This window comes from Temnothorax nylanderi, unplaced genomic scaffold (genome assembly GCF_030848795.1).
Source record: "Temnothorax nylanderi isolate EJ_2023f unplaced genomic scaffold, tnyl_v1.0 TNYL_tig0841_pilon, whole genome shotgun sequence".
Lineage (NCBI taxonomy): Eukaryota > Metazoa > Arthropoda > Insecta > Hymenoptera > Formicidae > Temnothorax > Temnothorax nylanderi.
Window position 1 is genome coordinate 38,427 of NW_027249903.1, and position 22,293 is coordinate 60,719.

The 22,293-nt window shown below is 47.0% G+C and overlaps 1 protein-coding gene across 1 annotated transcript; it reads right to left on the bottom strand.

Annotated features, from left to right (window-relative positions):
• Positions 1-20,337: 20,337 nt before the first annotated feature.
• Positions 20,338-20,961, bottom strand: LOC139785605 (uncharacterized). The gene has a single exon (XM_071724786.1). It carries the CDS (start codon positions 20,959-20,961, stop codon positions 20,338-20,340), a length of 624 nt encoding a protein of 207 aa, XP_071580887.1.
• Between the last annotated feature and the right edge of the window lie 1,332 nt (positions 20,962-22,293).

The following is a 22,293-nucleotide window of genomic DNA, read 5'->3' on the forward strand; positions in this document are numbered from 1 at the left end:
AAAATCTTGGTTTATTTATACATACATTATTGTTTATTTCGATTTTTTTATACAGGAAAAACAAATATTAAATAAATAAATGTTATAGAGGAAAAGAATTATAAAAATAGCAAAATTTTTTCTTTATCTAACATTTCTTTCTACAAAATACAAAAAAAATTTACATTTGAGCATGTATTCATAACAGACTTTATACTAATTTGCATTTTAGATTGTTTTGCGTTACTTAATATTATTATATTCATAGACTTAACTATAATTAACTTTATTAATTACCTTATTATTTACCTTATTAACAGGTCTTGTCTAAAAAATAAAATATTAAGGCTCCTGTTCACTCACTGCAGCCATCTTGGCGAAAAATGTTTGTAAATCCTAATCGCAATCTTCTCTTCTCTTTTTGCTGCCAAAAATCGTTGCTTTTCCGAAGATTCTTTTACTTGAGATAGTTACGAAATTATTCGGTGCAGTAATAACGTAGATATAAATCGTCTGTTTTTATGTGCTTTATTATTTTTGGACGGAGCACAAAACATCGTCTTTTGTCAATGCAACATTTGGTCTCTTAACGTAATACATATTTTATTCTTACACATTAATAGTCTTATGTCTTATCCTACAGTCCGATCGTTTCGTCAAACATCAGTACCAGAGCGGTAGCAACAAAAAGATAAACTTATCAACTATTTTGATTCGTTTGCGACAAAGTATGTACACTACGCTGCTTTATAACGCAAAAATTTAACGTAATGCGTGTCGCGGACCGATCGTGTAGTTACAAGGTGCAAAGATAAAAATGTTACGTGCTTTGTTAGTTCAATCTAAACATATATTAAGATCCTTTGAGTTCTTAATAATTGAATGTCAATTAATCTGCTTTTACTTAACGGTACGGGTTTAATAACATCAACATATCTACTTATTAAATTCTGTTGATTGACTACGTTTGGACGTGAGGAAGTAGCAGAGCTAATCGGGGATGAAAAGTCAGATCCATGTAACCTTGATTGTGAAGGTTCCTGAATGGTGACTGTTTGATTGGATAACTCTGATTGAGAGATATTCCGTACCTCAGCATTGTCGATTTCAAGTGGATCATCAGGATTATCTCCAGATCCAGTTGAAACTGAGAGAGATCGCGATCGACTGTCTGAAGGTGAATCTTCCCGCAAAAGTGGCACAGTTGGATGTTTACTTTTTAAATGTCTTTTGAGGTTCCCAGTGGATGATCCTCCAGACATTGATATATCCTGATCGCAATATCGACATCGTCCTTTCTTATCTTTCTTATCCTTAATAAAATAATACCAAATGTTGCTCGTACCTCGGGGCTAAGACATTTCAATCTAAAAATATTAATTACTAAATAATAAAAAACGTCATCGATCATTACATATTATAATTATCATAAAATTGACTGTTTACATTTAAAAGTTTATTCTAAGACTGGTATTTATATAGTTATATTTAAGACCGTCTTAAGTTCAATCTTAAGATGTCCTGAACCAATCACAGAACCATATTAGCCTATTAGCGTCTTAAGACATTACTTGAGACGATCTTGAAGACTATATGAATACCGGCCTAAATATTAAAACAATATACACAAATGTAATGGTGCACATAATAGCCTAGTTTACACCGATCTCTTGATACGCGTATCAAATAGTATATTTGAACTGATCAGCCAATAATCAGACTTATTTACTAGTTATTTACTATTTAATAAGCGTATCAAGTGATCGGTGTAAACTAGGCCTATAACAATTTTAACCTAAAATTGGCAGTAAAATTAAGTATATATACTTACTAAGAGAGATTTTATTTTCACGAAAATAATTTGTATTATTTTAATTTTGTCCAGACAAGACTGACAAAGTGAGAGGAGAGTCCCCTTAGCTGGCGATAGAATAATAGCTGTGATCCGTATAGCTGGATCTTGGAGACAGCTAAATGCACTCACTAAGAAGCCTAAATATTAAAACAACATATATAAATGTAATGGTGCACATAAAGTGAAATTAATTAATTTGTTTTAATATTTAGGCTCCTTTGTGCGTGCATTTAGCTGTCTCCAAAAGCCAGCTGTACGGATTACGGCTATTATCCTATCACCAGCTAAGGGGACTCCCCTTTCACTTTGTTAGTCTTGTTTGGACAACATTAAAATAATACAAATTATTTTGATCCAAATAAAATATCTCTAAGTAAGTGCATATACTTATAATGTAAGTATATGTAGTTAGAGAGATTTTATTTGGATTAAAATAGTTTGTATTATTTTAATTTTTTCCAAACAAGACTTAACAAGATGAGAGGGGAGTCCCCTTAGCTGGCGATAAGATAATAGCTGTAATCCATATAGCTGGTTCTTGAAGACAACTAAATGTACGCACCAAGAAGCCTAAATATTAAAACAATATATATAAATGTATACATTATAAGTGTATGTACTTACTTAGAGGTTTTATTTTCATTAAAATAATTTTTATTATTTTAATTTTGTCCAGACAAGACTGACAAGGCGAGAGGAGAATTTCCTTAGCTGGCGATAGAATAATAGCTGTGATCAGTATAGCTGGATCTTGGAGACAGCTAAATGCACACACCAAGAAGTGGCAAGAAACCTAAATATTAAAACAATATATATAAATGTAATGGTGCACATTATAATAATTCTAATTTAAAATTGTCAGTGAAATTAATTAATTTGTATTAATATTTAGGCTTCTTGATGCGTGCATTTAGCTGTCTCCAAGAGCCAGCTATACGGATTACGGTTATTATCTTATCGTCAGCTAAGGGAACTCCCCTCTCACCTTGTTAGTCTTGTTTGGACAAAATTAAAATAATACAAATTATTTTAATCCAAATAAAATATCTCTAAGTACATATACTTATATTATAAGTATATGTACTTATCTAGAGATATTTTATTTGGATTAAAATAATTTGTACTATTTTAATTTTGCCCAAACAGGACTAACAAGGTGAGAGGAGAGTCCCCTTAACTGGCGATAGGATAATAGCTATAATCCGTATAGCTGGCTCTTGAAAACAGCTAAATGCACTCTCACTATAAGAAGCCTGAATATCAAAACAATATGTATAAATGTAATGGTGCACATAAAATGAAATTAATTAATTTGTTTTATTATTTAGGCTTCTTGGTGCGTGCATTTAGCTGTCTTCAAGAGCCAGCTATATGGATTACAGTTATTATCCTATCGCCAGCTAAGGGGATTCCCCTCTCACCATGTTAGTCTTGTTTGGACAAAATTAAAATAATACAAATTATTTTAATTTTCCATATCCATATAGCTGGCTCTTGGAGACAGCTAAATGAACGCGCCAAGAAGCCTAAATATTAAAACAATATATATAAATGTATACATTATAGGTATATGTACTTACTTAGCGAGATTTTATTTGTCCAAACAAGACTAACAAGGTGAGAGGGGAGTCCCCCTTAGCTGGCGATAGGATAATAGCTGTAATCCGTATAGCTGGCTCTTGAAGACAGCTAAAATGCACGCACCAAGAAGCCTAAATTTTAAAACAATATATATAAATGTAATGGTGCACATTATAATAATTCTAACCTAAAATTGTCAATAAAATTGAGTATATGTACTTACGTAGAGATTTTATTTGGATTAAAATAATTTATCCAAACAACACTAACAAGGTGAGAGGGGAGTCCCCTTAGCTGGCGATAGGTATAGCTGGCCTCTGGGTCTGGAGACAGCTAAATGCACGATGCACGCACCAAGAAGCCAAAAACCGATTCTAATTTCTATTTTATTTCTAATGGAGGATTTAAATCGCCGATCCGGCCGATCGCGTCCGGCGCCCGAGCCCCGACGTACGACGCACTTCTTCTTCTTCTTCTTCACTTTATTAATTGGCTCGTGCTGTCTAACAGCAGACATACGGCCTCATTTACCACTGTCTGTTAAGAAATTCTGAATCACTGTTAAAGTAGCAAAGTCTAATGGAAATTACTGGAAATCTGAGTGGAAAAAATGCAGAGTAACAATCGCACGTCGCACTACTTAAAGAAAAAAATTTTTTCCGCATAAACTGGTCCGCGCACGTTGAGTGAATCTCGACGTACGACTTTCGATTCTTCGATTGTTCGATATCTGATAGGAAAGTTTGTTGTCTAGAATTTTTAGCTAGTGACATTTTTATCTTTAGAGTCTAGACGTTGGATGCATCCAGGAGCACAACCGTTCACTGTGATTGGTTGGATCCGAAGGTAAAAACCAATCACAATTCATACTGGATGTCGAATCGTCGTTGTACGTCAGACACAAGAAATGTAAAATGTAAATCCCCCATAATGCTGTATAGTGAAGGGAGTAGGGAGTCAGAAAAGAACTGGAAAAGAACCACGGTTCTTTTTTTACGAACCGATTCTGAACCGTTCCTTGAAGTGAACCGGTTCAATTGAACGGTTCATGAACCGCCTGCCCATCTCTACTTTCAAGGCCATCGGCCACGCCCTTGTTAAGCGAAGCGTAATTTACGAATTATCGGATAGGATGCTCACTGGGATCGCGAATGAATATTTGCTTGTTTATTATAAACAAATAACAATTTATTAATACTGGTTGTACAGCAATCTCTACTCGCGCACGTGTTCGCTCGATCGCGTGTAATTACGTCGGGTGTTCTCGAACCGTCGCTATTCTCGTGTGTGTGGATCGTAATGATCAAAATAAGCGCAATAGGATTTCCCGTATCACGCACTCACTGTCTCTATGAATGTATAAATCACGCTACTGACGCTAGCGGATAACGGGATAAGACCGCCTTTTTCGATTAGTATGACGCAACCGATATACGTGTTAACGTCTCGAAAGTTTGCGACGGACTGTCCGGGAGGAACGGGTCGAGTTCTCCCACCTTAGACTCACGCATGCGCTGAGTTTACATTTTAGGCGCGCAGCCATCGCCCTGGCTGTTCGTACCTTGGGGTGTAGATGGTACGATTCCATCTGCACTTCGCACACCGAGTCGCTCTTGGGACTCGGCACCTTATCGAGAGATGCTACACTAAAGTGCAACGGCGTGTATTGGCTTTCGCGCTCGCGTGAACCAACCACGTCGCTGCACGGCAAACTTTGCGCAAGCGAACCGAAAAGTCACTCGATTTGCACCGAGTGACTCTCAACGTCACAACAGACGAATCCTATGAAACCAGGTAAGTATTGTTGTGCCGGACTCCGATTCAAGGGATCGGCACAGAGTTCGTTCTGGATCCGCCGGGAGGAAGGGACAATCACTTGGCCAGTCACTTGTTCAAACGACACTTTAATAAACTCTTCAATTAATTAATACAAATGGTTTCTTTGATTCACTGCCCTGACTTGCGGGCGCTCGTTATAGAATAGGTTACGTCGGTCGTGCGCGATTAGTCTTACGTTCTAGACTGCCCGCCGTTCCTTGGAAGGGCGGGCTTTTATCGCCTCGGCATCGCTGACTTAGCAGTCAGCGATTTTGACTTCGCGATCAACGTCCTAGGGTGCATTCGGGGAGACGCTATTAACGCTATAAACGCAAACGCTATGAACTTCGTTCGAGGAGCCAATAGCGCGATAGCGATAGCGCGCTTTCCGAACGCAGCCTAAGTGCCAATAGCATTTCGTGCCTCACCTCGAAAATAATAGCGAAAATAGCGCGAGTGATGACGTCACGCTGCCTTTACAGTGACGTCATCATCGTATATCACAGCGCCACAAAGCGTCTCCTCGAACAGTTTTGGACGATAATTGTGCTAATAGCGTGCTCCCCGAATGCACCCCTAGCGGGCTGGTGAAATCCCGAATGACCATATATGGTCATTGCCGCGACGCGTGCTGGCTTTCGCGTCATCGGTCCTCGTCGCTAGGGTCGGATTACCAAGTAATCCGGCCCTCGGTGTTGCCAGGTGCCATTCTCTATCGCGAATACGTTGTGCGCTCACAACATCCCTTCCCCCGCGGAAAAAGAAAACTGAGGTATTCGAAGTTTTTCGTTATTTATTTGTGTTTTTCTTTTTCCTGAGGGATTACACTCTAAATTCCTTATATGCTAATATGTATGCTATGGTTTTCTCCTTTAAATTTTTAATTATTCCCCTTTTTTTTCTTTATTACATAAATAATTATGACTATGATGCTTACTACGGTTACGATTACGGTCGCGGAGCCTATAGGATATATAATATTCTTATTTGTAAGGGCGCTAAAGGCGCTTGGCTGGTTATTTTCCACTTCCTTTTTGATTTCATCTAAGCTTAAACTTAACTTTATTAATTCTGACGGATCTCTGATTACTGGTTCTAACTTGATTTCTCTTTCAGAGTCTAATCTGTTGTCCAAATTTATACTTTCCTCTAAGGTATTAGTTGCATTAAATTCCGGTAAATACATTTGTATCTGTTTAATATAACTTCGGGTGTTTGTTTCTAAAATTATGTCAGGCGTAGTTAATTTACAGTTCTTGCGCAATGTAATTTTTCCAGTTCTTTCGATTTTAATTTTATTTTCGGGGAGTTCGTTACATTGGATCGTTATCTCTGATTTTTTTGGAGTGGAAAATAGCCATGTCTGCGGTTCGGTTAATGCTATCCAGAACGTTACGTTTGAAAGGATATGGCGTTGTCTACGGTTTTCTCTATATTTAGGCGTTTCTATAAAAAGTTGCACTTCGCTTGGCGCATTCTCAGTTATACGGTATACAGGGAAATTTTGATCGCATACAACTGTCGTGATTTCACGTTTACATCTGTTTAGTTCGCTGTCCTTTAATATTAGATAATTGTGATTTTCCCGGTTTATTCCTAACAACGCGTGTGAGGGTTCTAGCAATGTGAATACGTTATGGTTGTAGTGTATCGGTATGGGAGTAATTTTTATAATGTCATATATTGGATATGCTACTATGGGAAACGCTAGGATGGTATACACGTTTGCCTTGTCGTAGTACGCGCTTACGTCTATGTATGTCTGTATAGTGTTCCAGTTTCCGATCTGAATTTTGAATGGAAAGTTCAATCCTCTGGCTAGGTGTACTGTTGCTTCCTTTAATTCTGCGATTATGTTTTCCATGGGAAGTACGCGTGTAATTAAGATGTTACTTTTTGCGTATGTTAGATAATCGGTTATGTCATTTATGTCCGTCGTGAGGTCGGCTATCATAGCGGTTATCAGTATTAATTGTTCGTCTATTTCTTCTCTGTGTATGAATTGGTCGTGTAGTTTTCTAGTGACGTTTGCCAGTAAATTTTCATTGTGGGATAACGTGTGTTCCAATTTTTCGATATGTCCTAGCGTGGCGTTGATGATCTTCAGCTGGTTCTTTGCTGCGTGCTGTAGCGTTTCTTGCTGATTATTAAGCAGTTGTAATTGCTCGTTGATTGTTTTTGCGTCTTCCGCATCCATGGTACCAAATAGAGTTTTGCTTATCTCTCCAATGGCATTGATTAACCCTCGCTTAGCTGCGGGTGACTTGTAGATTGTTTGTAAATGTTCTATTGCGCGTGTTGTTTTATCGTTTTCTCTCTTATTGATCTGGAGAGCAATCTGGCATTTATTTTTGGCGTCTCCAGTGGCATATTTGCAAAGTTCCTCGGTGTTCTCTAAGTATCTCTGGAGCTGTTGGTGTCTGCTTTTTAATGCGGCTACGTCTATGCGTGTCGCTAGTTTCCATGTTGCTTTCGTTTGCTGCAGGTGTCCTATTTTTTCGAAATAAATTCCTGGCTCGTCGCTGAATGATGTCACCTCATACGGCGGCATCGGTTCGGGTGACATTTCTCCCGCTAGGTGAAAGATGATGATCGCTATCCTGTAATGGGAATACTATCTTGGACTTGGTGTTATTTTTATCGTATTTTGCTGATTACGGCTGTTGGTTTTTATATATTTTAGCGCGTTACTTTAGTCCGCGACTGTCTTTTGTCGTGTAACGTCTGGTAAATTTTTTTTTTTTGTTATGACTCCTCTCGAGCGGTTTGTACCCGTTAGGGGTGTTGCGATCCCAGAGGAGCTCCGGGCTGTTGATGAGGGGGAGGGGACCACCCCTCCTGTGCTGGTAGTGCCCGACTTGTCGGAAACTTGGAGCCGCGTTCACGATCCCTTCTTTCATCGTGTTGGTTTTCGGGAGTTTCTGTCTTATGAACCAGATCGAGTGCCCGATCAAATGACGTTGTTTTTGCTGCTCGTCGAGTTGCGTACTTATTTTTTGACTGGTCAGATGCTTGGTGCTCCCCGTCGGCATTAACGTAAGTTTTCTTATCATATTATTTTTCGATTTAACGTGGGTTTTGTTGACTATGTTCGTCCGTCTCGGTTAGCTCTCTTGCTTTTTTCTGCGCGCTATCGCGTCAGTTGGCTGCTACCTTCGAGCAGAGTCAAGTGATTTCGTTTTTCTTCGTGGGCTATTTATTATTTTAATTAATTATGCGGTGCTTCTGTTGTGCTCAACATTTCGCACCCTCCACCTGTGACGCGTGCCAACGTGTGTATTGGGTAGATCTTGCGCCGGCTGCTGTAACAGCGGAACGCGAGTTGCCCCAATCTCCTCCCCCCCGTACGCGGAAGTGGCCCGTCCTGACACCGGGGTGCTTATCCGTCCGTTGCGGGTGATCTTGCACACCGCAACAGGACAAAGGGACGTGGTCCTAATTCGTCCTCGTCGGGAGTAGTATTTCAGTAAGTTGCCATTCTTTTTATTGTATCTTGTTATTTCTACTGCTTATTATTACTGTTCGGTTTCGTGTGGGCTTTACTCTTCGATAAATGCTTTTAACCGGTTTGCATGTACGCGTATCGTTTTGCGCTTTATCTTAATTGTAAAATTTACACCGCTGTGTTTTTCTATGATCACATATGGCCCTATCCATTGTGATTCTAGCTTTTTCGATCTTCCGCGTCGTACAGTTTCGTCGTGTAGCAATACCTTATCTCCTACTTTAAATGTTTCTTTATTACATTTTTTATCAAATTGTTGTTTTGCTTTTTCTTTTTCTTCTTTGGTATGCTCTCTCGCGACTTGATTCGTGGCGCGGATTCGCTCTCGTAGTTCTTTCGCGTAATCTTCGTATGAATATGTTAATTTCGGGGGCCTCGTTAGGGCTGTCGGTAGGTTCGCTCGGTGTCCGTAGACGAGTTCGAACGGTGTCAGTCCTGTCGTTGTATGAGGCGTCGTATTGTAAGTGAACATTGCGTAGGGAATCCACTCATCCCAATCGGTTTGGTCCTCGTTTATGTAGTGCCTCAGATATTCGGCTAGAGTACGATGCGATCTTTCCAGCGCTCCGTTACTCTCGGGATGATATGCGGTTGTCTGTATCTTTTCGATTTTCAGCAATTTGCACATGTTCTTGAATATCTCACTCGTAAAGTTTGTTCCTTGGTCCGTGAGAATTTTCTCCGGAATTCCGTGTTCTAATACTACTTTCGTTACGAAGGCTTTTGCCACGGTGTTCGCTTCCTGATTTTCTACCGGTACTGCCTTGCTGAATTTCGTAAGATTATCTTGAAACGTGAGGAGATATTTATTTCCGTTATTCGTGACTGTTAACGGGCCTACTATGTCGAGCGCGCATTTTTCGAATGGTCGCTCGGGCGTATCTGTGATAACCATTGGCATTTTCGTTTTCCTACTTAGTTTATTTTTTTGACAGTACTCGCATTTGTTTATGTAGTCTTCTACATCCACCGTAATTCCGCGCCAGCTGTGCTGCAATCGGATACGGTTTAGTGTTCGCGTGACTCCTTGGTGCCCTCCCGTAGGCGAGTCATGATATTCGTAGAGTATTTGCCGCTTTTCCTCCTGCCGCTTTTACTCTCTCGGGGAGTCCTCGTCCTGTTTCGCTACATTTATCGCTGATGTTTCCGCTATCGGATTTCGGCTTAGTGCGTCGGCATTCACATTGTTCTTTCCTGCTTTGTGTACGATCTCATAATCGTATTCCTCCAACTTGAGCCTCCATCTTATCAGTCTGGAGCCGGGATCATTTACATTGAATAGCCAGATCAATGGCTTGTGATCGGTTACGATTTTGAATCTGACGCCATATAAATAGGGGCGGAAGTGTTTCACCGCCCACACGATGGCTAAAAGCTCTTTTTCTGTGGTATTATAATTTTGCTCCGCCTTGCATAATACTCGGCTGGCGTACGCTATCGGTCGGTCTTGGCCTACTGTCCCTTGTGAGAGCACGGCTCCGATAGCGTAATCCGACGCGTCGGTAGTCACCACGAACTCTTTGCTGAAGTCCGGGTAATTCAATACCGGTGCTGTCGTTAATTTCTCTTTCAATATATCGAATGCGTTCTGCTGTTCGATTGACCAATGAAACTTTTCTCCTTTTTTCGTGAGCTTTGTTAGAAGCTTGGCTATTTTTGAAAAATTTTCAATAAATTTCCTGTAGTATCCGGCTAGACCGATGAAAGATTGTATATCTTTCACTTTTCTCGGGGTCGGGAATTCTCTTACTGCTTGTAACTTAAATGGGTCTGGCGATATTCCGTCTTCGGATATCACATGCCCTAGATAAAAGACCTCTTTTCGCAGGAATGCACACTTGTTTGGTTGTAGCTTGAGATTGTATTTTCGTAGTCTGAGCAGTACCGCGATTAGTCGCTTGATGTGCCCCGTCAGCGATGCTCCGTATATGACGATGTCGTCGATATATGCAAAGCACTTCAATCCTAGTAATCCGGCTAATACTGCATACATTAGTCGTTGAAATGCAGCTGGTGCATTTTTTAAACCGAAGGGCATTCGGTTGTGCTCGAAGTGTCCTTCTGGGGTGGAGAATGCCGTCTTCTGTTTATGCCTTTCGTCCAGCGGGATTTGATGATATCCCGAGGCTAAGTCTAGCACGGAAAAATATTTCGCATTTCCTAGCTGATCGAGGATATCCGTGATATTCGGCATGGGGAAGGATTCTCCCATGGTGAGGTCATTCATTTTTCTGAAATCGATCACTACGCGAAATTTTATTCTGCCGAGCGCGTCAGGTTTCTTAGCGACAACTATTATCGGCGCGTTCCACTGGCTCGTGCTCGGACGAATTATTCCGTCGTCCAACATTTTCTGTATTTGTTTTCTCACTTCGGCCTTGTGTTTCTCGGGTAACCGATACGGTTTTACGTTCACTGGCGCGCTGTCGGGTCGAGTATGTATTTCGTGCTCAATGGCTGTAGTTGCGCTTAGTTTATCTCCGTCTAGGTAGAAGACGTCATAGAATTCATCGCAGATTTTCTCTACTGCCTCTCGCTCTTCCGTATTTAGGTGATCGAGCTGTATTTGTTCGCGCAATTTCTTTTGTCGCTCTGTGACAGTCTCGTGTTCTTCACTCGCATGTAACGTGAGTACGCTCGCGGCGTCGTCCGCCGGCAGGTCTTCTAACGTTACATGTGGAGTGAGGATCTCCACCGGTTTGTCCGTCACGTTCAATATGCTGACCGGGCAAGTAAATTCGACTGGCTTCACCAGGCAATGTCCGATAAAAATCCCGGGAGCCGGTTCGCCGCTCCTTACTATGCCTACTCGATTATGGTCTGTTACGGCTTCTACAATGGTCTCACTGCAGGGAGGTAGTGTTATTTTCCGATACGGTCGGAGCTTGAAAATGGCCTTGCCTATTCTCAGCTGCTTTGATGTGTTAGAAATATCGGCTTTATGTTTCGTCAGGAAATCGTTGCCTAATATTCCCTCGTATTCGATCGGAAAATCATCTTTTACTACATACATTGTGTGGCGTATTTTCTTTTTCCCGAGGTCCACGGTCGCTTTTATTTTTCCTAGCGTGTGTATTTGGTGTCCCGTTACGCCGATTAATGCTAGTTTTTCCTCTCGCACCATTGTTTTTCCTTTTAGGTTGCCGACTTTTATTAATGTCAGTGTTGCTCCGGAATCTAGTAAGAGATTCATTTCTCCTCTTTCTGCTTCCTGTATGGGCAATGTTATTATGTCTAGCGGGCCTGTCTTGTGCTTCCCCGTTATCTGAGACACCCGATATGTCTCAGCGGCGCGTGCCTTACTTTTCCTGGGCTTCTCTTCCTCCTCGCTGCTGCTGCCGGAGGTTGCGTCCTCGCTAGATTCGTTCGCTTTCGTTTTTCTCACAGTGCTCACCGGTGCTTTCTTAGCAGCTTCCGGCTTTGATCGGCGCGGTCGCTCGGGCTTTGGTCTCCCGTTTAACGACCAGCACTCGTCTCTCTTGTGCCCTGCTTTCTTGCAATAGGTGCACTCGATTGTGTTTATACCACCGGGCTTGTCCGCTCTCGGCAGCGAGAATCTATTAGCTTGCCGGCTCGTACGGCAATCGCGCGCGTAATGGCCGGTCTTTCCACATTTGTGGCATTGCACGGTCGCGTTTCCCGCATTTCGCGCATTTCCCTGATTGAATTTATTTCCGTTCCGCGGGGAGGGGCCTTTGACTTTTTCCTCGGCGCTAGCGCCGGTTATTGCCTCCTGTAGGCTTTGGTATCGTTGTGCTCTGACCAGCATCTTGATATCGTCATGCAGGCCGATCTGGAAGTTATGCAAGGCTTGCATCTTAATACTGTCCAGTATCGCTTTCTGCTGCTCTTGCGAGTGCCTTTGGCCTTCTTCCATGGCCTCGTACAGTTCTCTCGCGAGCTTCTCGACTCGACGCCCAAATTCCTGCGCTCCTTCTCCCGGTTTCTGTTTCAGGGAATTAAATTCCAGCTGCAGGTGGGTCATACCGCGCTTTCCGAGGTATTCCGTTTCAAGCTCTCGTTTCAGCTGCTCGAAATCACGAATATCGCGCGTGTCGAAGTCGGTCATGGCTCTGCCTTTAAATTTCGTGCATAAAATTGCTTCTAGGAGCATGGCTTCGTCCGCGGGCTGTATATTTTTCATCGCGTAGTTACTTGCGCTGATAAATTCGCGGACGCGCTCTCTCGATTCTCCGTTTATCTCGGGAATCATATTTCGAGCCTCCTTCAGGCTGAGAAATCCGATATTGTGCCCTGGCTGGTTACGAACGTCGCTATTCGTCCGCCCGTACGTAACATCTAGTGGGCCCTGGCTGCGCCCGCGGCGCTCTATTTCGGCGGGGCGCTCATAAGCACCGAATTCTACCCGGCGCATTCGGTCCTGTAATTCGCGAATCGCGCGGAGCATTTCCACGGAGCGGTCGAATTCCGCAGCCTCAGCGCGTTCTATTCGGGTCTGCGTGTCGCGCATCATCCGCTGGATGTCGGTAATCATGGTGCCTAGCGCTCCTAGGTCTGTTTGTGATTGTTGTGCCGCTCCTTGGCCTGCTCGTGCCGGCTCAGGGGCTCGGCTTTGGTCCCTTCCGGACGATCGCTGGGCTTCCGATCGTAACCGATTGGTTTCCTCGCTCTCTTGAGCGGGCGTTATGTCTACTCGTGGCGCAGGGGCCGCATTAGCTCTCTGTTGGCTCATTTTATTTGTTCGCGGGGTGTAATCCTCTTCCGTCGGGTCAAACAAGTCGCTCTCGTATGACGTCAGGGAGAATTCTCCTCTCCCTGCGTTCTCGCTTTGAGTGTCGGCCGAGGTGTCCGATCGTGCGTCACCTTCGGTCGGGGGCTGCCGGTGCGCGTCACTGTGTTCGTCGCTGCTTGTATTGTCTGCGCTATCACGCGGGTTTTCGTTTGCGTCGCAAAGGCTGGTGTCTAAAAATTCGAACTCGCGTTCAACGACGACGTTGGGGTGTAACTCGAGCACCGGGGTACTCGCGTCGTCGAGTTGCGCGCCTAAGTTTCGCCGCACGCGATCTAGTTCGTCGTTCGCAAGTCGCGTGGCGCGAAAACGATTCCGGATGCTGTTCTCGATTGCTCGTTGCGTGCGCTCGCTCAACACGAATGACGCGTTGCTGACGGGGGGATGCCGGGACAAGTCGTCCGACATCAATCGACGCTTACGCTCTTAGATCCTGCAATCGCGGAAAGTGATTCTGCGCTTGCGGTTGTGAGGGACGCTCGCGGAGATACAATCCTTTTTCGCGGCGCGTGCCGGTATCGGCTTACAATGGGAATGCAGACTTACATTACCGCCGAATAACGCATCGTCACCGCTTCTGCCGCGTCGACGCCTGACAGGGCCGCTCCTCTGCTCGTGCGTTGTCTCCGCTTAGCTGCGTCCCTCCTGCGCTGCTTCGCTGGCTCGCTGCGTCCCTGCGTCGCTGCTCCGGGCTGGCGAGTCCGTGCGGTAGGTCGGGGCCTCTCCGGTGTCGCTGATAACACGCGGGGCTGCTACCGTTGCTTCACTCTGCCGGGATCTGGCTGGCTTTTCCTCTCCGAAATATTTACCGCCTTTTGATGATCCGCTCCTTTTTGCAGGCGTAAGTCTGGCAGGATGTCCTTCTCCGGTTGGCAGGATCCCACCGCTGCCACCAATTTGTTGTGCCGGACTCCGATTCAAGGGATCGGCACAGAGTTCGTTCTGGATCCGCCGGGAGGAAGGGACAATCACTTGGCCAGTCACTTGTTCAAACGACACTTTAATAAACTCTTCAATTAATTAATACAAATGGCTTCTTTGATTCACTGCCCTGACTTGCGGGCGCTCGTTATAGAATAGGTTACGTCGGTCGTGCGCGATTAGTCTTACGTTCTAGACTGCCCGCCGTTCCTTGGAAGGGCGGGCTTTTATCGCCTTGGCATCGCTGACTTAGCAGTCAGCGATTTTGACTTCGCGATCAACGTCCTAGCGGGCTGGTGAAATCCCGAATGACCATATATGGTCATTGCCGCGACGCGTGCTGGCTTTCGCGTCATCGGTCCTCGTCGCTAGGGTCGGATTACCAAGTAATCCGGCCCTCGGTGTTGCCAGGTGCCATTCTCTATCGCGAATACGTTGTGCGCTCACAACAGTATAATTCTCTTTATTTTCAGGTACCCGGGATCGCTATGGAATCGTCTCATCTAATCACCGGAATCGGTGTAATAAAGGTAAGTATAAAAGGTAAGTATATCGCGGCTTAATATTACCGCACGCATAATTATATGATAATAAATTCTTAAATTGACAGGGAATATTATAAAAGTATTAAAAACATGAATGTAATATTAAATCGGCTAAATGCCGTCTAAAAGTGTAGAAAGTTCACAAAAGTGTAAAAGGGTGTAACTGAATACAATCAAAATCAATGTTAAATGAAATATCAAATAAATCTTTGCCTGGAATAACTCCATTTGGCTGTTCTCTGCACCGCAGAATGTAATCGTTAGTAATATGCTGAAAATTAAATGAATCTAAGGAAATCTGCACCTAAAGTGCTCAAAGTGTACTAAAAGTGTTGTTGCCGTCGCAGGCTGATCTCGCACGCTTATTCTAAGACGTCGAGTGTAGAAAGTGTAGAAAGTGTAGAAAGTGTTGCACCTTTCGGTGACTTTGTCTCGTATGCTGAAATCTAACATGTAGGTGTAGAAAGTGTAGAAAGTGTTGCACCTTTCGGTGGCTTCATCTCGCACGCTTATTCTAAGTCGTCGAGTGTAAAAAGGTGTCGCAAGTGTGACAAAAGTGTAGAGCCTTCGCTGGCTCGCTCCGCACGCTGAATCTAACGAAACAGGTGTAGAGAGTGTTCAAGGTGTACTAAGAAAGTGTAACCGTTCAAAATGTTTCTAAATGTTTGAAATTTATGTATTTAATTCTTAATTGGCCAAATGGGTCGTTTTCTGCAATGAACTCTATAAATTATCAATATTAAATGTAATAAGTGCTGAAAGTGTGCACCAAGGCCTCGTATCTGTTAATCAATGCTGTTAATCTAAATGAAACGTTATGAAATGACTGAAAACAAGTTAAATGGGATTTCTCTCCCGTGTACAGATTATCTCTGCGTGTTTCTATCGGCTTAGGGCCTGTAAAGTGTAACTAGTGCTGTAAAGTGTAATAAGGTATAATCCTTTAATTATGTTCTTTAAAATTATGTGAACCTTCCTAAGTACTCGGGAATCGTCCCGCTCGTTATCCAAGTATGAATATTATTTAATTAAATGTAATATGTCGAATTATCGACGCTGGCTGGAATTATCGCAATTATATAAATCTTAATGTTAATTGAATCGTGTTACTTGACCGTCACTCGCGGATCGGTCGCGGATCTACTCCGATACTTAAAATTAATACATATAGTGTAAAAAGTGTGAAAAGTGTAATTATTGTTTCTGGATCTAGAAAATTTATAATAAAAGGGAAAAATATTATGAATGAAACTATTAAGTATTCTTTGAGATTCATGATGTTACTATTATGGAAGATAATATGGTTCTGATTGCACTCTGTGCGAATATATAAGTAATAAGATACAAACTACTGCAATTGTAAATAAAACAAATATAAATGATAGTATTATTAGCTTGAATTTATCGGGGTCCATTTCTAATTGTATTTATCTTTTTATTTTTAGGAATAGGATGTGGTTCGGCAGGTAAGTAATGTTATATCTCTTTTTCAATAAATCACATGTGTATAATATCTTTGTGCTTGTTAGCAGGTGTCATTTGAGTGTATGTTAAATCTTATCTTTAAAAACGCTATCGCGCTGGCTCGTTGCCCTTATATGCTTAATAAAATTAATTACTTGCACCTTTCGTGCAGGAGTGTCGCTTCCGCAATAAATAATATAAAATCACGTAAATGAAATAAAATATTATATATATAACACACGTTTATTGTTCCTTTGCCCCTATAGGCTTTGATATATGTTTTCGTGCGACTCGGCTGCATCGGTCTGTTGCACCTCCTCCACCTTGGCTGCTCCTGCGTTCTGCTCGTCCGGTCCAGCGGGCTGTACACCCACTTCCAGCAACCTCTGCACCTCCTCGCTTCGTACAAACTCAATCAGGTCAGGATTGACCTCGTCCTCCGCCTCGCAGAGACCGTCCTGACACTCTGCCGTTGACTGGCTCGCCGCTACGAGTGCACCTGATTCTGCACTCTGCTGCTCCTTCTGTCCCTCTGCTTCCTGCGGGTCGCTTGACATCTCGCCAACCCGGCCACTGCTTCCACGGCTCGTAACGGGAACGGAGGGTTTATCCTGCGGTTCCAAGGGAGGCCCCGGGAAACGCGATGATTCTTCCGGGACCCCACCCGCGCCGCGCCCATTTGAGCGTCCTCGTTGAGGGCTTTGGTGCCCTCAGTGGCCTATCGCACTTTCCGTTGTGCAGGCCTAGCTGTCCTGATGTGGCGGGCCGGAGGGCCATCAGCTCCGACCCGCCGTTCCTCGTGTGGGGGGCATATTCGGCGGACGTGTGGTTTACCCCGCCCCCAAGCCTGCGCTCCCCAGTTGACTCCCCTCTAGAGGAGGGGGGAGTCTAGTCCCTCGTAGTTCCGAGGCTCGCTCGTGTGCGAGCGAGTGCCAGCGTATGGGGAGGGGGAAGGATAGAGCCACCGATCGCGGGTGCGGTGCTCCCGCCCCGTTGGGACAGGGCGGAGGGCGGGCCTATAAAAAGCCCGCAGCCAAAAACCGCACCGTGCGGCATGCGTGCGCGGTGCTCCCGTCCCTCAAAATAGGGGCAGGAGCAGGTCTGATAGTAGGCCCGCGGCAACCGCGCAGCTACCTTGATTCGGTGGAATGTCCGACCCCGCTCCCCCCCGTCATCTCTCTTCTTCCGAAGACGACGTGACGAGGGGATGCCGGCCTCCGCGTTGACGCGGCGGTCGCGGTCCCCCGCTGCTGCTGCTGCTTCCGTTATGGTGTGTCCCGGTGCGGGTTGCACACGGGGCAAGCGTCGTAACCCCCCGCGGTGCCGCCTCTCCCCCGGCGGCCACCCGGCATACGTCGGCGCGCGGGTGGCGGGGGCGGCCTTTAACGCCGTCCCCTGTTTCCCGCCCCACCTCCTCCGTTACGGCCCTGTCGCCGTGGGGGGGGCGGTGGTGGCTGTTTACCGCCCCCGCCTCCATTTTCGTTAGAAGGGGCTGTCTGTCCCCTCCTGATGCGTTCCGCGGCCTCCTTCTGCGTCATAACTTGGCCGCAGAAGGAGGTGAACGCCCGCCACTTTTCTTCTCCTCGCGCCCCGACCGCCGCGACCAGGATGGCCGGGGGGGAGAGGTCGTCCCCGACCACCGCCCGGAGAACCCGGCGCTCCTCGTCCCACGCAGGGCAGGATTCGAGGGTGTGCTGCGCCGTGTCCATTGCCTCCGGGCAGTGATGGCAGCCGGTGGTATCCTCCTTGCCGATTCGGCACAGGAACTCTCCGAAGCAGCCGTGCCCGGAGAGCACCTGCGTCGAATGGAACGTGAGCCCGCGTCCCCTACTCTCGGCCCACTCTCTCAGGACCGGCTGGACGGCTTCGCGTATCCTGCTCCCGGAGGTCATGCGGGGTTCCGCGACTCTGACTTCCCATTCTCGGATGAGGCGCTCCCTTTCTTGCAGCCTCAGCTGTGCCCTCTCCCTGGGCAGAATGACGCCGTCCAGGTTCCTCTCCTCCTGCATCCGCCGATAAGTCCTCGGTTGTGACCTCGCGAGGAGGTCGATCGGCGGAATGCCCGAGAGGGCAGTCGCCTCCGCATGCGAGACGGTCCGGTACGCTCGGGACGCCCGTTGCGCGACCAGGCGCTGGACGCCCACGAGCTGCCTCAGGAGCGCCGGGTTCTCCGCTACCCTCTCGGCCCATCGGCGCTCCGTACAGCAGTACCGAGTAAACCGTCATCGCATACAGACGACGCACGCGCCCGCCCGCCCTGCCCAAGTTGGGCAACAGTCTGGCCAAGCTGTTCGCCACAGCCTTGGCCTTGGGGACTGCCCGGGCAACGTGCGTGCTGAAACTGCCGGTGCTGCCCAGCCATACACCCAAGTTCTTGATGTCCTGGGTGATGGGAACGCGGACTCCCTCTATTGTGAGGCTGAGCCCGTCCGGCGGCGGCTCCCGCAGAGTCCGCCCGGCCCCGGCAGACACCATATTGTATTCCCTGGCGGGCCGACCCGGCCTGCCCGTCAGGATCCTACGCGGCCTGCCAGGGGCACGCCGCAGCTGGTTGTAGAACCATGCGGCTTGCGTCTTCTGCGGGGCCACCTTTAGGCCCAGCCCCTCAATCGCTCTTACCACCGTGGCTGCCGCCGCGTTGGCCAGTCTCTGTGCTTCCTCCCACGTCCCCCCGCTGACCCCCAGGTACACGTCATCCGCGTACCCGGTCAACCAACAGCCAGCGGGGAGAGGTACCCGGAGGACCATGTCGTAGGCTATTATCCAAAGAAGGGGCCCTAACGGACCCCTGTGGCACACCGCAACCCACGACCCGGGTCCTCAGGACTCCCTCACCGTCCGTAAACATGAGGCCCCTGTCCCGAAAATAATCGGCCACCACTCGTACCAGGTACGGCGGCACGCCGAATTCCAATAGGGCCTCTCCTATTACCGACCAGGGCAGGGAGTTGAAAGCGTTTTGGACGTCGAAATCGCATCGATGGTCGATCGGCCCGCGCGGAAACCAAATTGGTCGTCGGAGAGGCCCCGACCCTCCTCCCGGGACAGTTGCTGGACGAGGCGTTCGGCGATGATCCGCTCGAAGATCTTACCGACCTCGTCCAGCAGGCAAATCGGACGGTACGCCGATGGGGAGTCCGCGGGTTTTCCAGCTTTAGGAAGCAGGACGAGACTGGCCTGTTTCCATCTTTGGGGGAACCGGCCGGCTTTCAGGCACGCGTTGAAGATGCGTATTAGCCTGTCGGCCAGTCTCCCGGCGACCGAGACCCAGGCTCTCCCGGGGATTCCGTCCGGGCCAGGCGCTTTACGTCGCCTGACCCGTTTGATTGCTCGCTCCAACTCCTCTCCCGTTACCCCCAGTTCTTCGTCCCAATCAGGGACGTGGACCTCGGGAAAGAGGACGGCGCCGCCGTCCCCCTCTGGGAAGAGTGTATCCACCACTCTTCCCGCGAACCGGGGGTCTCAAGCGTTCGAGTACCATTTTGTAGGGACGCCCCCACGGATCCTCATCTAAGGAGTGGAGGAGCTCTCCCCAGGAGTGCTCCTTGGCCGCCTTTATCGCGCCGGAGAGCGCCTGACGGGCAGCACGCCAAGCCTCTCCGGTCTCCTCAGCGTCGCGGTCTCCGCGCCCAGCTTTGGCGCGGAGCCACTCTCGCATTTTATGGACGGACACTCGCCTTAATTCTGCGATAGTGTCCGTCCACCAGTACGTAGCCCTCCTCGGGGGGAGCCTCTTGACGCGGGGCATCGCGGCATCGCAGGCTCGAGACATGAGGTCCCGCAGCCGGTCTGCCCCGTCGTCGACGTCGATTCCCCCGTTATCCGCATCTTCTTGCGGCTCCTCCTCTTCGTCCGCTCAAGTGAGCCCGATCACTGCCGCTCGCAGATGATCGGTGCTCAACTTTTTCAGGGCCTATTTCTACCTAGATGCCTCTAGCTCCCGGCGTCGGGCCAGGACTTCCCGGGAGGCGGCGTTGACCACCATCTCAATGTGACGGTGGTCCGACAGAGTTTCTCTCTCTATTACCACCTCCCAGTGTCCAATCCTGCGCGCAGCAGGGGGACTCGCCCACGTCAAGTCCACTATGGACCTCCCCCGTCTGCACAGGAACGTGCTGGCCTGGCCCGTATTTATGAGGACCAGGCCCAGGCCCGACGCCCACCCTTCCAAGGTATGTCCTCTTTGATCTGCGGCGGGGGATCCCCAGAGGGGGTTCTTCGCGTTGAAGTCCCCCGCCACGATTATTCCGCCAGGCGACATGAGGAGGTGTCTGCGTGCACTAGCGTGCATGTCGTGCAGCACCCCCTCGAATTCTGCCTGGCTCCACCTCGGAGGGGCGTAGATGCTCATCACCGAGACGAGCCCCCAGCGAACGACCACGTATCCCTTACCCCTTTCGCTCATTGAGCAGGGGGGGGAGTGCAATGTGTCCCTCCACATCACGGCGGCAGAGCCCGTGTCGTCCGTTGCCCAACACGGATGGTTGGGCGGGACACGCCACGGCTCCGACACCACTCCTAAACCACACCCGCGCTTCGCCATTGTCTGCAGGAAGAGATCCTGGGCGGCGCGGGCGTGGTTAAGATTGCACTGTAGAAGACGGAGGGGAGGCATTTACGAGCCAGTCGAGAGGTCCTCCACATCCACCTCCATTTCTCCGGTTTCCTCCGTTGTTGATGGAGGGACCGTGTCTCCTTTCTGGCCAGCCGGGAGTTTGTCGCCCTCGGGCAGTGGAGGGGCGGCCGACCAGCCTGTCGTGCCCTCTCCCTCTGGCCATTTCGTGCTCGCCTCTTTATTCGGGGCGATCCGCGTGTCCACCAGCACCACCCTGCACTTGGTTAACGCAACGTTTTCCAAGCACCTGATGCTGGGGGGATTCTTCGCCTTCGCCTTCCCTTCCGTTTGGGGGGTGGCGACGTTCTTCGTCGCTTTCGCCCCAGGCAATTGTCCGCTCTTTTTGCCGGTGCCGGTTTTGGCTGGCTTTTCGGTGGCGGCTTTGCCCTTCCCCTTCTTAGCCTTACAAACGCTGCCCCCCCCCCATTTAACGAAAAGAGGTATCCCTAGAGGAAAAACTGGGCTCCGTCTTTCGAAAGAAACGTTGAACCGTTGGTCCAAAGGAAAAAGGAAGTGGTAGTGGTAATGGATGTGTTGGAAACGCTAGGAATCAGGTCGCAATAGAATAGGGTTGAAGAAGGAGAAGAAAAACGCTTCAAAGCATTTGTAGCGTCAAATGGTCCGTAGCCCAGGTCGGTAGATAGGCTAGAGAGGGGGCGTGAGTAGCGTGCGTAGCGTGCGACAGTCCAGGCACGGCAGCTAGGCACAGGATACGTATTTTTTTATAAATGCCCCTTTTACACGCCTGTTTGAAGGATAAAACACCTTTTTAAAAAAAATCGGCTTTTCTCTTTTGGGCTGAATAGTTTGAAGAGCACTTTAGAATAATGACAAAATAAATTTTTTTATTTTAATTTTTTATTTTTATAAAAAAATAAAAACTTATAAAAATGTTTTGTTGTTGTTTTAAAGTACTCTTCAAACCATTCAACCTTTGTTAAAAAAAATTTTTTTCTATTTTTTATAATTTCGGAAATATTCGGCCCGAAAGAGAAAAGCCGATTTTTTTCAAAGGGGTGTTTTACTTCCTAAACATGCGTATGAGTACTTGTAAAAAGTACGTGTCCCTTATTTTTGTCTAGAAAACAACACATCAAAATCGAAGGGCGACACTTCCGTACCTTTCCTTGTTAGTAACATCACAGTACACGTTTTTATATATTTTTGCTAAGCATATACTGGTTATAGTTCATGTGGAAGACGTGTGGTCCATCGAGGATTTGTAATTGTATTTTTCCATTTCACTGACCACGTCCATTA

Coding starts and splice junctions, on each gene's coding strand:
- LOC139785605 (XM_071724786.1), bottom strand. CDS start 20,961: ATGGCGAAGCGCGGGTGTGGTTTAGGAGTGGTGTCGGAGCCGTGGCGT.